The sequence below is a fragment of the Octopus sinensis genome, linkage group LG22 (assembly GCF_006345805.1).
Source record: "Octopus sinensis linkage group LG22, ASM634580v1, whole genome shotgun sequence".
In the NCBI taxonomy this organism is placed as follows: Eukaryota; Metazoa; Mollusca; class Cephalopoda; order Octopoda; family Octopodidae; genus Octopus; species Octopus sinensis.
In genome coordinates, this window is record NC_043018.1 from 9182041 (window position 1) to 9198982 (window position 16942).

The 16942-nt window shown below is 40.6% G+C and overlaps 1 protein-coding gene across 1 annotated transcript in view; it reads right to left on the reverse strand.

Moving 5' to 3' along the window:
- Positions 1 to 2378: 2378 nt before the first annotated feature.
- The window catches only part of LOC115223196 (DNA-directed RNA polymerase III subunit RPC5), a 39806-nt gene continuing 25242 nt past the window's right edge, over positions 2379 to 16942 (reverse strand). The window contains exons 14-18 of the mRNA XM_029793653.2: positions 16196 to 16302; positions 13616 to 14094; positions 5129 to 5194; positions 3632 to 3757; positions 2379 to 3088 (exon numbers count right to left, since the gene is read on the reverse strand). Coding sequence (XP_029649513.2) covers positions 3026 to 3088; positions 3632 to 3757; positions 5129 to 5194; positions 13616 to 14094; positions 16196 to 16302 — 841 coding nt within the window. The 3' untranslated portion in view covers positions 2379 to 3025. The remainder of the gene's footprint in view (positions 3089 to 3631; positions 3758 to 5128; positions 5195 to 13615; positions 14095 to 16195; positions 16303 to 16942) is intronic.

Genomic DNA, 16942 nt, shown 5'->3' on the forward strand with positions numbered 1-16942 from the left:
TTTATAATGGTATACATACCGCAACATCCTTTGTGTCCTATTTTTCATTTTATTTCATTTGATACATATGTCCTCTCACCTCTGCTACTAGCTGGCATATACAGGTGCTTACATTTATCAAGTATTCAGCCTGAATTTATTATATATATATAGGCGCAGGCGTGGTAAGAAGCTTGCTTCCCTACCACATCGCTCTTGGTTCAGTCCCATTATGTGGTACCTTGGGCAAGTGTCTTCTACTATAGCCTTGGATCAACCAAAGTCTTGTGAATAGATTTGGTACATGGAAACTGAAAGAAACCCATTGTACATATATGTGCGTGTGTGTATTTTTGTGTGTCTTCACTCCATCACTTGACAAATAATGTTGGTGTGTTTACATTCCTGTAACTTAGCAGTTTGACAAAAGAGACTGATAGAATAAGTACAAGGCTTACAAAGAATAAGGGATCTATTCCAAGCGATCCAGCATGGCTGCAGTCAAATGACTGAAGCAAATATAAGATAAAGCCATCTTCATTTTTTCCCTTCTGTTCTCCTTCCCCTCCATACTACTTCCTCATCCTCCTAACCACACCTTTATCTATTCTGGCACAGTCTGTTTACGCTTCCATCTTTATTTACTTTTTGTTTCCTCCTGTTATAAGCAAAACACAGTCTTGCAGACCCACAACGTTAGAGCACACTTTTAACGCAAGACTAAGGAAGTGTCCACTCTAATGCTTAAAACTGCAAATATTGTGTCAATTTTCACCTTGAACTTCTAAGTGAAGTGGCACTGAAAGCAGAGCTGGTACGAAAACAATTGTAACCGAACATTTAAGATGTCTTCTTAACTGGATTATATCATCATCATTTAACGTCCATTTTCCATGCTGGCATGGGTTGGACAGTTTCACAGGAGTTTGCCAGCAGAAGTGCAGCCCAGGCTTCATGTCTTTAATATGGTTTCTACAGCTGGGATGCCCTTCCTAATGCCAACCACTTTACAGAGTGTACTGGGTGCTTTTTACATTGCACCAGCACTAACAGACAAGGATAGTTCAGTTAAAGAAGGATGCAGGAGAATGCCTGTATGCAAAGACAACCATGGTTGTATATATATATATATATATATACATCGTAAATCCTCGAGTATAATCTGCATTTTTCCCCCAAAATTTAAAGGTCAAAATCCTTAGTGCGTACTAAGTATACAAGGTTAAAAATGAAAAATATTTTCTAAGCAATGTCTGAGTCTCTATTTGCTGTCCAGCAATGTTTATTCAGACGCATTTTGTGATGTCAGGTGCGAAAATACCTTAAGTTAAGCCTGAAAGCAATGAAGTCATAAAAGCACTTTTATTAAAATAAAGGTATTCAGAACACAGAATAACATATAACAAAAACTATTTGAAAACATATTTACATTCCCATATAACAGTTAAGAACATCACCATTATTGTATTACGCATGCGCGGAAGTGTTTGTTCGACTAGGTGCTGCTGGCTTAATTACGCACGACTCAAGTTAGAGAAGGGGTACGTATTATACACAAGGTTTAGGTTTTTCAGAGGTACAGCCCCCTAAAAATCCCCTGCGTATTATACTCAAAGATTTAAGGTATATATTTTATATAGATAGATGCATGTAGAATGGGCTTCTTTCAGTTTCTATCCACTCACAAGAATGAGTAGCTCAAGCCAATTGTAGAAGACACTTACCCCCAAGGTGTTTACACAGCAGGACTGAAACCAGAACCATAGAAAATCTGTCTCAGCAAATTCTATCCAACCCATGCAAACATGGAAAAGTGGACATTAAAACAATGATTAATAACATGGATATTAGGAATGATTCTTCAGTATTTAAACCAGTGCCAGAAAATTTTTTTAAAAACCCCCCAAAAAATCAACAAAAAATAACCATATAAATCATCATCATCATCATCGTTTAACATCCGCTTTCCATGCTAGCATAGGTTGGACGATTTTGACTGAGGGCTGGCTAACCAGATGGCTGCACCAGGCTCCAATATTGATCTGGCAGAGTTTCTACAGCTGGATGCCTCCGAGGAGTGTGGTGGGTGCTTTTTACGTGCCACCGGCACAGGGGCCAGTTAGGCGGTACTGGCAACGACCTCGCTCGAATCCTTTTACATATGCCACCAGCACAGGTGCCAGTGAGGCGACTTTGGTAACGACCACGCTCGAATGGTGCCCTGTTACATGCCACCGGCACGGAAACCAGTTAGCCGCTCTGGCAGCAATCACGCTCGGATGGTGCTCTTGGCACCCTACTAGTATGGGCACAAGTGCCATTAAGGCGACGCTGGTAACAAATAAATGAATGTAAGTAGTCTTTTTCCTGTTGTCTCATAAAAATAAAAGATTTATATCAAAACTGAAGGTTTTATTTGCTCTCATATTTCTTACGCCTTTGTTACAGGATCTGCGAATATACAGGAAATGCCATTGATATGCAGATATTTACATGGATGCATCTTTACAAACACTGACTCACACTCAACGAGTTGCTTCCATCTGAAATCAATAAAATGAATCCAAGAGACACATATTGATTGGAAATAACCAAACACAAAATACAGATATCTGAGATTTATTCCACTTGTTGTTTGAGTAAAATAAATAGTTTAGCAGTTTTCTTTCTTTCTTTCTTTTGAGTGAATAAAGAATAATTTTTATCATTATTTTTACATTTACAAATAGATTAGTAATAAACTTTATTTACAAGCAGATTTTAATTATTTTTAATAATTTTAATTATTGTTGTTGTTCTTCTTCTTCTTGTGAATTTCTCTCCTTGAATACATCCATTGTATCTTTGTAGAGATTTTTCTGCTATAGTCGTTTTGTTTTTTTTTCAATGTGAAAATATCAAATTGTGTTGCAGACACACAACCATGCAATATCTCCCAGTGAAGAAAAGAAGATATCCACGTTGATATGTGATAATTTAATAGAATGATGGCAGAGGTCAACAAGGAAACGAGACAGGGGTGGTGGTGGTGGTGGTGGTGGTGGTGTCATGACTCCTCTGTGTTGACCCCTTTCAAATACCAACATGACCCTTTCGTGATACAATAATCCTGAAATTGAAAGAAGAAAGGAGTTAGAAACAATCCAGTCTTTGTAATTAGCAGAAATATATTTAGATTTGGGTTTTGCTGTTAAAAGATACTGGTGTAGGGCTACGGGGTTAAGGAGTTTGTTTCCCAGTTACATGGTTTCAGGTTCAGTCCCATCGTGTGGCACCTTCTACTATAGCCCAAGGCTATAATGTGGTGGATTTAATAGACAGTAACTGAAAGAAGTTGAGAGAGATAGAGAGAGAGAGATAGAAAAATAGAGAGAGTGTGTGTATATTATCATTTAACGTCCACTTTCCATGCTGGCATGGGTTGGATGGTTTGACTGAAAACAATTTCACACACACACACACACATGTATACATACATACACCTACATGCGAGAGAAAGAGAGAGAGAGAGAGAGGGAGAAAGAGAGAGCAGGAGTGTGTGTACATGTTCATATCTTGCTTTGGCATTTTGCAGCTGTATAACGAGTATTTCTGTCACAAGATGAGAGGAGACAGAAAAGGGACGAAGGGAGAAAACTGAAGTTATCCTTACCCGTAACAATTTTTTACAGTCGTTCTCAGAGATGGGGCAATCAAGTACCTCATCCACTTTCTTCTTGAACAGGTTCGATGCTACGCGACAAGAAGTCTGTAACATACCAATAAGTACACCTCTCATCTGAAATGAAAAAAACAGGAAGATTTCTAAAGATTCTGCAACTGAGTAATGGACCCTTAACGAGGATCTCTGAAATTAAGCAAATACTCTAAAGAGAAGATAATTGCAGCGTGGAAGGTGTTTGTAAGCCATTTAAGAAACACACAAAAGCCGTTCGATTCACTTCAACATTTAAGTTTAATTTCTTAAAATATTTTTGTCAGTGAACAGGTCGCGGTCTTAAAGCAACGAAAATATTTTGACAAATTAAACAACCCTTTTGTTACTAACCCGGCCAAAACTCTGGCCAAAACCCGGCCAAAACTCTGGCCAAAACCCGGCCAAAACTCTGGCTCTGTAGTACATATGTCTTATTTTCATAAGTTTTGAATAAAAATCTTCCGTCAAACCTTAGTCACAATTTATACTCCTAACACTCGCTTAATGATAACTAAGTTATTTTACTAAAATCTTCGTTATATTTGAAATAAGTGAAAGAAACACAGAGCATCTCAAAATAAATACAGTAACGAAAGGGTTAAATGTTGAAGTGAATCGAACGGATTTTGTGTGTTTCTTAAATGGCTTACAAACACCTTCCACGCTGCAATTGTTTTCGTTTCAGCACACGATCTCAGATCAAATCACTTGCTATGCAAGTACATCTCTAAAGAGAAGGGTATCTTTGTATATGACCAATACTAATTTAACCTATTTAAAGAAGGAAAAATAAATAAAAGCTAGTGATGTCGTTTGTGAAGTTTGAACTCGGATTCATTCCTTAACACTTCGGTTATTAACCAGTCAAATATTTTATGATTACATCAGAAAACAGGAAAATGTTACACATCAAACAGGAGTTTGTCTGCCTGTCTATAATTTTTTTTTTTTATTTAATAATGATTTTTCAACAGTATAGGCGCAGGAGTGGCTGTGTGGCAAGTAGCTTGCTTACCAGCCACACGGTTCCGGGTTCAGTCCCACTGTGTGGCACCTTGGGAAAGTGTCTTCTACTATAGCCTCGGGCCGACCAAAGCCTTGTGAGTGGATTTGATAGATGGAAACTGAAAGAAGCCTGTCGTATATATATATATATATATATATATATATATATATAATATATATATATGTATGTATGTATGTATGTATGTGTGTGTGTGTGTTTGTCCCCCCAACAATGCTTAACAACCGATGCTGGTATGTTTATGTCCCCGTTACTTAGCGGTTCAGCAAAAGAGACCGATAGAGTAAGTACTAGGCTTACAAAGAATAAGTCCTGGGGTCAATTTGCTCGACTGAAAGGTGGTGTTCTAGCATGGCCGCAGTCAAATAACTGAAACAACTAAAAGAGTAAAAGAGTAATACGGTTACATAGGTAGAATAAAAACTTACCGGATCTAATCCGTCACCAATTCTGGAAGCTAAGAATACAGGTTCCTCAATGTATTGTTTAGGCCACTGATAAAAACAAAACAAAAACAGAAACAATCATATCATCATTCAGAATCTTATTTCTTTACTGCCCAAAAAGGGGCTACACACGGAGGGGACAAACAAGGACAGACAAACGGATTAAGTCAATTATATCGACCCCAGCATCTGGTACTTATTTAATCAACCCTGAAAGGATGAAAGGCAAAGTCGACCTCTAAAATGTATTCCAGACTGACAAGCTACTCTACAACCTGTCATCAAATATTTCAGTTCTTCTGTCATCACTTCTGTGGAGTCTGACATCTGTCAGCATCACTTTCTCCTTACATTTTTCTTAGCCCTCTTCTTCCACAAGAATGCTACACCAATGATACTTTTTCACCAAACACTCAACCTGTGTATTCACCTGAGACAACCACACCGCACAGTTGTTACCTATGCATGCTCCAGTTGGCATCTGTATTACATTAGCCAACCTCTCAGCTCATTTGCACTCTAGCTTCCATCATCATCATCATTTAACGTCCGCTTTCCATGCTAGCATGGGTTGGACGATTTGACTGAGGTCTGTCGAACCAGACTACAATCTGATCTGGTAGAGTTTCTACAGCTGGATGCCCTTCCTAACGCCAACCACTCCGAGAGTGTAGTGGGTGCTTTTACGTGCCACCAGCACAAGGGCCAGTTTGGTGGTACTGGCAACTAATATTGTAGACTAATATTATATTATATTATAATAATATATATTATATTTAGACTAATTATATATTATAATAATATTATATTTAGACTAATTATATGTAGACTAATATTATATTTTCATTGGACCAGGCTTACTTCATCTCTCTCTCCAGCATCTACAGATTTCCCCCAATTAATGCCAAAGTCTCACTACCATGTAGTATCACATGTATCCAACATGTAGTTCTTCCCTTCACATAAAAAAAAGCCCTATTGTTATCTTGCCATAGTCTGGCAACTGGTTTTGTAATGAACCCATCTGAAATAGTAACTAACAAATGTATTTAGTTAGAAACCTGGGCAGGTCTGGAACTTCAGTGCTCATGAAATATTATATTTGAATTAACAAGGAGGTGGGGGGGCTATATGTGGTCATTCGACCTGCTAGAAACAACACCCATATCTCCTTCATATCACATCCTACTGTCTTAGAAGAAAGAACATGTCAGATGCCACCGAGAAAAACAGATGAAATGGTCCTGGTTGGAATACCTTTAATCAATAGGCTGGCACAATCAGCAAGTGATCAGGGTGGAGAGGCAAAGGAGGGAAACAATAACAAGAAATCTTACTTTATTGAACCCAGGAAGAAGGATGAAGGGCAACACCAACCCGGGCAGCATTTGAACCCAAAACCACAAAGACTAGAAAGTTGTATGCCATTTAACATTCATTGTTCTGTCCTTAGTTTGCATTCCACTTTTCCAAGCTGGCATGGGTTGGATAAGACATCCTTACATGGTATTCGAAAGCAGGACATCCTTCTTAAAGCCAATCTTTTCAAGGACCTGTTTCATTCCATGTCTTTGGAACATCAAATTATTGAGTTGAAAGCTTTTTTTTTTATTTTATGGACAACATAAACAGGTCATGCGTACGTGGGTGCACACACACACACACACACAGAGGACAGACTCAGAGACACAGACTATCATACTTACAGACACATAGTCAGACATACTCAGACTAACAAAGACACAGTTAGAGAGGCAGAGACAGACAGACTCACATACCATACAAAACAGACATATGCATGCACACGCACACACACAGATAGATAGAGAGACAGATACACGCACATGCACACACAGAGTGAGATTTCATAGGTTTTTCATAGAAAACTTTGACTCACAATCCAGGAATCAATACAGGCTGCACTGAACTTTTTAATCCCACAGCCGGTGCCCTACCACCCACAAATGGAAACAAAAACAAAAACAAAAAAAAAACACAAAAAAAGGTGTTTTTTTTAAAAAGAAAACAGTTTGTGTGTCTTTGTTGTGACAAGGTGTGACACAAAATGCACCTGGATAACCTAACTTGTTGCACTTAACATAAAAAAGAAAAAGATTAGATCCCGGATATCTCACAGCAATGGGCTTCTTGCCCCCCCCCCACTTCCTCTCCTTCTTTTGTGCCAATCACACATTCTACAAGTGATTGAGAAATAAGAAAAAAAAAAGAAAGAGAAAAAGGGAACTGCCATTGTGAGCAGCTGGAATGCCTTGGATCATCATAGGTCTGTAGAATTAGCAGTGGCCTAGGGTTAAATCCTATTCTCCAATAAAAAGCTAACAAACAAACATATAACCATCTTTGAGAAGTAATATTTCATTTGTTGTTGGTGTTTAACCCTGAGCAGTCCTATTGTCAAAGGCATTCCAGATATGACAATCCACCAGATATAGAGTAACTAATGTGTCCTTCCTTTTTTTATTTGTAGTAGGATAGAATTTGAGAAAGATTTACTGCTATTTCTAGCAGATTGAGCCAACTACATAACTTTCCATAATTAAACATATTCATCCCGGTATGGCTATGTGGATTTTGGGTTCAATTTCACAGTCAGGCACCTTGGGCTGATCGAAGCTTTGTGAGAGGATTTGGTCGGTGGAAAGCCTGCCATAAGTCAAGGGAACTGGTTCTTTGTCCCAACATCCTCCTCCTCATCATTTAACATTCCTAGTACATCAACATCAAAATAAAAATTCAAATGGAAATTGTAGTTAAGACACCCATGCCGGTGACACGTAAAAAGCACCGTCCGAACATGGCAGATGCCAGCGCCGCCTGACTGGCGTCCGTGTCGGTGACACGTAAAAGCACCAACCGATCGTGGCCGTTTGCCAGCCTGCTCTGGCCCCTGTGCCGGTGGCACATAAAAAACACCCACTACACTCACGGAGTGGTTGGCGTTAGGAAGGGCATCCAGCTGTAGAAACACTGCCAAATCAGACTAGAGCCTGGTGCAGCCTCCATGGCTTCCAGACCCCAGTTGAACCATCCAACCCATGCTAGTGTGGAAAACAGACGTTAAATGATGATGATGATGATGATTCCAGCCTGGCATGGATTGGGTGGTTTGAGAAGATCTAAAGAGCTGGAGGACTGCACTGAGTTCCAACTTCTACTTTGGCATGGTTTCTGCCAAAAACACTCAGTAGTACACTTCAGAGTGTACTGAGTGTTTTGTTGTATGACCCCAGCACAAGTGAGGTCACCAAGTAACTGGAGGGGAGTGAGGGTATAGTGGAGAAGTGGCTTTGTGCTGGCTTTTGAAGGACATGCACATGTGTTTGCCTATAGAGGAGATACAAGGTTACCAAGAATTATATGAGAGCGAGTAGCTAGAAGTAAAAAAAAAAAAAAACTCTTTTCCTCCTTTGCAGAGCCACAACTAACAGGAATTTGCTCTCAACCCACACCCTAGTACATCTGCACTGGTCAGTGACCTCAACTGTCTGTCACAGCTTACACAGGTCATTGGCTCCTGTTGCCCCTCTTTCTCCGAGTAGCTGTAATCTCTACATTAAACTGCGACTGCGTTGGTGTCGCAGCACAAAAGGCCATAAAGCATCCTACATGCGGCAGGTTACCAACCCAACCAGCTGACGCATACGATAAACAAATCGATTACAAGTTAAACTTTCATTATCATTATAAAAGGAAACCACGATTATCGTTTCTACTATATGTACAACAAGGCCTGAAATTCGTGGGGGGGGGGGGGAGGATGGTTGCTTACACTGACCCCAGTACACAACTGATTTAACGACCCTAAAAGGATGAAAGGTTAAGTCAACCTCAGCGGAATTTGAACTCATAATGTAAAGAGGCGCAGGAGTGGCTGTGTGGTAAGTAGCTTGCTAACCAACCACACGGTTCCGGGTTCAGTCCCACTGCGTGGCATCTTGTGCAAGTGTCTTCTACTATAGCCCCGGGCCGACCAATGCCTTGTGAGTGAATTCAGTAGACAGAAACTGAAAGAAGCCTGTCGTATATATATATGTGTGTGTGTGTGTGTGTGTGTGTGTATGTTTGTATGTCTGTGTTTGTCCCCTTAGCATCGCTTGACAACCGATGCTGGTGTGTTTACGTCCCCGTCACTTAGCGGTTCAGCAAAAGAGACTGATAGAATAAGTACTGGGCTTACAAAAGAATAAGTCCCGGGGTCGATTTGCTCGACTAAAGGCGGTGCTCCAGCATGGCCACAGTCAAATGACTGAAACAAGTAAAAGAGAGAGAGAGTATGGAAGAAATGCAGTTGAGCATTTCGCCAGGTGTGATAACGATTCTATCAGCTTGCCGCCTTAACCATAATAATAATAGTTTCAAATTCTAGCACAGGACCAGCAATTTTTGAAGGGAAGGGGTAAAGTCAATTACATTGACCCCAATACTTCACTGGTACCTAATTTTATAGACCCCACCCGAAAGGATGAAAGACAAATGAAATGCTGTTAAGTATTTTGTCTGCTGTGTCATTGGTTCTGCCAGTTTGTCCCCTTAGACATAAAACTAAACTGTCCCTCCATCGGTTATGATGACAAGGGTCCCAGCTGACCCCCGATGAACGGAACAGCTTGCTCATGGAATTAATAACATGCAAGTGGCTGAGCCCTCCTCAGACATACTCTCTTTACTCTTTTACTTGTTTCAGTCATTTGACTGTGGCCATGCTGGAGCACCGCCTTTAGTCGAGCAAATCGACCCCGGGACTTATTCTTTGTAAGCCCAGTACTTATTCTATCGGTCTCTTTTGCCGAACCGCTAAGTGACGGGGACGTACGCACACCACCATCGGTTGTCAAGCAATGCTAGAGGGACAAACACAGACACACAAACATATATAAATACACATATATACGACAGGCTTCTTTCAGTTTCCGTCTACTAAATCTACCAAGGCTTTGGTTGGCCCAAGGCTATAGCTGAAGACACTTGCCCAAGATGCCACGCAGTGGGACTGAACCCGGAACCATGTGGTTGATTAGCAAGCTACTTACCACACAGCCACTCCTGTGTACCCTTAACGTAGTTCTCAGGGAGATTCAGTGTGACAGAGAATGTGACAAGGCTTGCCCTTTGAAATACAGGTACTACTCATTTTTGTCAGCTGAGTGGACTGGACTAACATGAAATAAAGGGTCCTGCCCAAGGACAAAGCACACTGCCAGGAATTGAACTCACCACCTTATGATCCTGAGCCTAATACCCTAACCACTGTGCCTACACCATGCACCTCCACCTTAGATATAATAATAATGAAAAATTCATATCACAGGTGCAGGAGTGGCTGTGTGGTAAGTAGCTTGCTTACCAACCATATGGTTCCGGGTTCAGTCTCACTGCGTGGCACCTTGGGCATGTGTCTTCTATTATAGCCTCGGGCCGACCAAAGCCTTGTGAGTGGATTTGGTAGATGGAAACTGAAAGAAGCCCATCGCGCGCACGTGTGTGTGTTTGTGTTTATTCCCCCCAACATCGCTTGACAACCGACGCTGGTGTGCTTACATCCCTGTAACTTAGTGGTTCGGCATAAGAGACTGATAAAGTACTAGGCTTACAAAGAATAAACCTCGGGGCCGATTTGGTTGACTAAAGGCAGTGCTCCAGCATGGCCACAGTCAAATGACTGAAACAAGTGAAAGAGTCAAAAAAGAGTATCATTCGGCACCGCTTCGGATAGAAATGGACCTTCTGCACTCATTCTTTAATTTTTCTAAGCTGGCATGGGTTAGACACAGAGTTATTTGGGACAAGGTTTTACAGCTGGGTGCACCTCCTGTCACCAAACCTTAACTGTTTTTCATCATGTAAGGCATAAATCTTTTTTCTTCTTATTTCAGAGGCTGTCAAAAATGTGAGCAACTGGCTCACAATGTCAACAAAGAATGCCACCAACACCAGAGTCTCATTAAAGTGATGACAAGTGTAATATCAACACAAACAATATATATATATAAAATTGAATAAGGGTAGAAATTGATATTAATCAATTAAAAACAGTGGCCTAGCATATTAAAAAAATCCGAAGATTAAAATATTTTTTACATACAAAATTTAAAGGACTGACCACTAAAAGTGGACAGTCAATATGCTAGATATAGACATCAAAATTGCTATTTTCCACGAAGAATGTTTTCTCAAGAAAAAACTCAGCACAAAACCAAAGTGTAAAAAATAAGCAAGACAAATGAAAATATACGAAATAAAAAACGATTCTTCGTAGAAAACAGTGATTTTGACGTCTATATCTAGCATATTGACTGTCCACTTTTAGTGGTCAGTCCTTTAATTTATATATATATATAAATTAAATTTATATATATATTAAATTTATATATATATATAAAACTAACTATAAAACTATAAAACTAACTTTTCCTCTCACACCGTCTCCGATGAAGGGATATTATTATTAATTAATATCCTTGAAACAGCTGTAAGACCTTCTATCTATAAATGCTCTAATATCTATACAGCCCTAGCTTTTTATCTCATTATGCAATATATATATATATATATATATGTATATATGTATATATGTGGAGGCACAATGGCCCAGTGGTTAGGGCAGCAGACTCACAGTCATAGGATCGTGGTTTCGATTCCCAAACCGGGCGTTGTGAGTGTTTATTGAGCAAAAACACCTAAAGCTCCACGAGGCTCCGGCAGGGGGTGGTGGCGATCCCTGCTGTACACTTTCGCCACAACTTTCTCTCACTCTTTCTTCTGTTGGCCTGCTCGCTTAGCCAGCGGGGTGGCGTCATTTGAAGGCTAAAACAATGCAAAGCGCATTGTGACCAGCGATGTGTAGTAGCATCTGATAGCCTGGTCGGTCACGGTGATATATATATATGCAAAAGGCTTCTTGAAGTTTCTCTCTGCCAAATTTACTTGCTCGATGTGCTGTGTGTGTGTGTGTGTGTGGTGGTGGTGGTGGTGGTGGTGGGCATGGCTGTGTGGTTAAGAAGTTTACTTCGCCAACCATATTAATTTCTGGTTCAGTCTCTGTGTGTGGCACTTTGGGGCAAGTGTCTTGTACTCTATCCCTGAGGAGCTGACTAAAGCTTTGTGATTTGGAAGACGGAAGCTGAAAGAAGACCACTGTATATGTATATTTTCGTGTGTGTGTGTGTGTGTGTGTGAGTACGCATCCATGTACTTGTGTCTGCTTGTTCGAACAATGCACAATAGCTGTGACTGACATTGTCCCACAAGCAGTCTTCTTGTTTTCCAGTCTTCTGCAAAAACATGTTTGGTCAAGGGGAAATATTATGTTTGGAAGGCAGCGAGCTGGCAGAAACGTTGGCACAGCGGGAGAAATGCTTAACAGTATTTTGTCTGTCTTTACGTTCAAATTCCACTGAGGTCGATTTTGCCTTTCATCCTTTCGGTGTCAATAATTAAGTACCAGTGACGCACTGGGGATCGATGTAATCGACTTAATCCGTTTGTCCCCTCTGTGTTTAGCCCCTTGTGGGTAGTAAAGAAATAAGTATTTTGTCTGTCTTTATGTTCTGAGTTCAAATTCCACCGAGGTTGATTTTGCCTTTCATCCTTTCGGGGTCAATTAAATAAGTACCAGTTACGTACTGGGGTCAATATAATCGACTTAATCCCTTTGTCCTTGTTTGTCCACTGTGTTTAGCCCCTTGTGGGTAGTAAAGAAATAAGTATTTTGTCTGTCTTTATGTTCTGAGTTCAAATTCCACCGAGGTTGATTTTGCTTTTCATCCTTTCGGGGTCAATTAAATAAGTACCAGTTACGTACTGGGGTCAATATAATCGACTTAATCCCTTTGTCCTTGTTTGTCCACTGTGTTTAGCCCCTTGTGGGTAGTAAAGAAATAAGTATTTTGTCTGTCTTTATGTTCTGAGTTCAAATTCCACCGAGGTTGATTTTGCCTTTCATCCTTTCGGGGTCAATTAAATAAGTACCAGTTACGTACTGGGGTCAATATAATCGACTTAATCCCTTTGTCCTTGTTTGTCCACTGTGTTTAGCCCCTTGTGGGTAGTAAAGAAATAAGTATTTTGTCTGTCTTTATGTTCTGAGTTCAAATTCCACCGAGGTTGATTTTGCCTTTCATCCTTTTGGGGTCAATAAATTAAATACCAGTTGCATACTGGGGTCGAGCTAATTGACTGACCTCTCCCCCAAAATTTCGGGCCTTGTACCTAGTGTAGAAAAGAATATCATGTTTGGAAACAGGTGAGGGTTGGTGGTAGGGGATCCAACCATAGAAAATCTACTTCAACAAACTGTCTGACCTGTGAAAGCATGGAAATATGTTAGAATGATTAAACAATTCTATTAACAGCTACACATACATTGCTTGTAGCAACATCGGTTTTGTCTTAGCATTACAATTGAAGGAAGAGGCATTTTTTGTTGACTAAAATTGCAAAAACACTCACCCGGTCATTTAGTCTGATCCCTCCGACATCAAGTACGGCTTGTTCTAGCATCTGGTCTGACACACCGGAACTTAAAATGTGGCCAGGTTGACTCTGGGTCAAGTTCAATTGAAATAAGCGCTTCACCTCGCTCATCGTTAGAACGTAACGAGTATTTAGTTTATCTTTAACAAAAGACTGAAGTCCCTGGAGCACATCCTCTTTATGGTTAAATACATGATTATTAAAAGACACACTGCCTTTGCTGTTCCCCACCCCTGTCGAAGGTCTTAAACCACCTTCATTTGTAAAAGCACCATCACCAGTGATATCTAATATTTCCACACAGTTATCATCTAATCCATCCTTGTTTGCTGCTGCCCGGTCGGTACCCTCTGGCTCAATGTCACTGTGGTCAGATATGCTTCGGCCGCTCATAGTCCGCTTCCGAGACTTGGTTGGTGTGCGAGGTTTCTTACATTTCTCCGGAGTGGTTTGCTCTGCAAGAAGATTGGAATGAAGGAGTTACAGCACAAAAATTCAGAATAAACAGGTCATCAAGACAATGGAAATCTCACTGTATCACATAGATTAGGGATCTTACGGAATGACCCTCTCTCTCTTTCGGAGAGGCACTGAGCAGCTGTACGCACACATACACACACGGCAGTAGCTCCCGCCTACCGAATTCAATCACAAAGCTCCGGTCGACTCGGGGCTATAGTGGAAGACACCTACCCAAAGTGCCACACAGTGGGACTGAACCCGAAACCATGTAGCTAGGAAGCAAGCTCCCTAACCACACAGCCATGCCCGCGCCAAAAACATTTCTCCAAATGTCATTGTAGCACAATTTGTAAACATTTAACAAAACCCCAAACAAACACAATCAGTTTGAGGTTAACCCTTTAGTGTTCTGATTATTCAATCAAACATAATGCCTATTGATTCGAATTAATCATGCATTATCTCATATCTTCAAGATCTTGATGGTGTAATTGCTTAATGTAGAATAACATTGTAGGGTAGGTGTGAGAGCCTGGATCTGGTCAGTTTGAACATAAAACAGATTAACTATTTTGGCCGGTTTAAATACTAAAGGGTTAATCTTTTTGATACCAACCTGCATGAGACTGCCTTTCATTCTACGATACAAACTTTTTGTTTTAAAGTGGCCTCAATTAAAACCTTCCATCAAAATTTAATGTCAACTTATGTACCAAACACCAATTTAATAATGACAGAGTTATTTTACTAAATTCTTGATGATTTTGAAAATTAACTGAAATGGCACCAGTGACGTCGCAACTGATTTCTGCAGCTGAGTAAACTGGAGGAACATGAAATGCTCAAAAGCACAACACACGGCCTAGTTCAAGAATCGAACCTCACGATAGTGATAGCGAGTCCAACGCTCTAACCACTAAGCTGTAGGGGAGGGAATAATGTAAGTTAGATAATGATGGGCAGTTATCATTTTGCATGTGAGGCGGGACATGGTGACGAATGAAAGAATGATGTGAGTTGGCGGTTGGGTAAGAGATTTGTCATCGAAAGGTGATGGGAATTAGTGAGGTCTGTGTTAATTGGTGGCGTTAGGAAGGGCATCCAGCTGTAGAAGCCGTGTCAGACCAGATTGGAGCCCGGTACAGTCTTCTGGCTTGCCAGTCCACAGTCAAACCGTCCAACCCATGCCAGTATGGAAAGCTAAGATGTATCAGCCTTTGCCTTTCCCTTGGATAACAACGGTGGCACGGAAAGGGAAGGCTGGCAACGTACCTGTTTTCAGTCAAACCGTCCAACCCATGCCAGCATGGAAAGTGGACGTTAAATGATTATATACACACACTCTCTCTATCTTTCTATCTCTCTCTCTCTCAACTTCTTTCAGTTACTGTCTATTAAATCCACCATATTTATAGCCTTGGGCTATAGTAGAAGGTGCCACAAGGTGGGACTGAACCTGAAACCATGTAATTGGGAAACAAACTCCTTAACCCCGTAGCCCTACATCAACATCTTTTAACAGCAAGACCCAAAAGGCTGGTCTTCTATAAAACAACCTTGCAAGTTAAGGGCTCGTTATCCATTATGTAATAAATATATAAACAGTGAAGACGCATGGCTCAGTGGTTAGAGAACCAGGCTCACAATCACGAGGTAGTGAGTTCAATTCCGGGACTGGGCTGCATATTGTATTCTTGAGCAAGACACTTTATTTCATGTTGCTCCAGTTCGCTCAGCTGTAGAAATGAGTTGTGATGTCACTGGTACCGAGCTGTATCGGCCCCTTTGCCTTTCCCTTGGATAACATCAGTGGTATCTAAGGAGGGAGGCTGGTATGCACGGGCGACTGCTGGTCTTTCATAAACAACATTGCCCGGACTTGTGCCTCAGAGGGGAACTTCCCACAGGCAATCTCGTGGTCATTTGTGATCGAAGGGGGTCTTATATCCTCACTTACACCATTTGACCATCCAGTCTCACCCATCACAATCATACTCTTTCATTTATTCACTCTTCCTCCAATATAATTTACCATTTTACTAATTAACATCCCAACTAATTACAGTCCAATTAGTTTATTATTTGATGACGTACCTTTATGTTTCTTCTCAATCTCTTTACAATTAATTTTCAGCTGTTTACATAAACTCTGGAACTTTGCTTCCCATAACACCTTCTGTCGTTGGATTATTTCCGGATATCTACAAAACAAGAACATTTATTAAGATTAATCTTCCTTATAAACACCACAAACAGTAGAAGCTGCTTATTGTTATCACATTCAAATGAGGTGGTTTTCATAACAACCAGCCGATGACATTAACCCATTTGATGCCAACATACTTAAGTATTTGGCATTCTGGCCTCTCATACCCGCCACCCCAAATAATCATATTCATTTCTTTATTGCCCACAAGGGGCTAAACATAGAGGGGACAAACAAAGACAGACAAGGGGATCAAGTCGAATACATGGACCCCAGTGATTTACTGGTACTTATTTAATCGACCCCGAAAGGATGAAATCAAAGTCGACCTCAGCGGAATTTGAACTCAGACTGTAGCGGCAGACGAATTATGGCTGCGCATTTCGCCCGGTGTGCTAACGGTTCTGCCAGCTTGCCGCCTTATTATTGAAATCTTGGCGCTACAAGTTGATGCATGATTAATTCAAATCAAAGGGAATAAATAAGCATCACATTCGACAGAATAAACTGAATGCCAAAGGGTTAATTAGGGCTCACCTGAAGTTTTAACAACAAAAATACAAAACAAGCCAATGGGGTGGGGGCTCTATGTTGTCGTTTGAGTTGCTAGAAATAGCACCAAATTTCTATCAAAT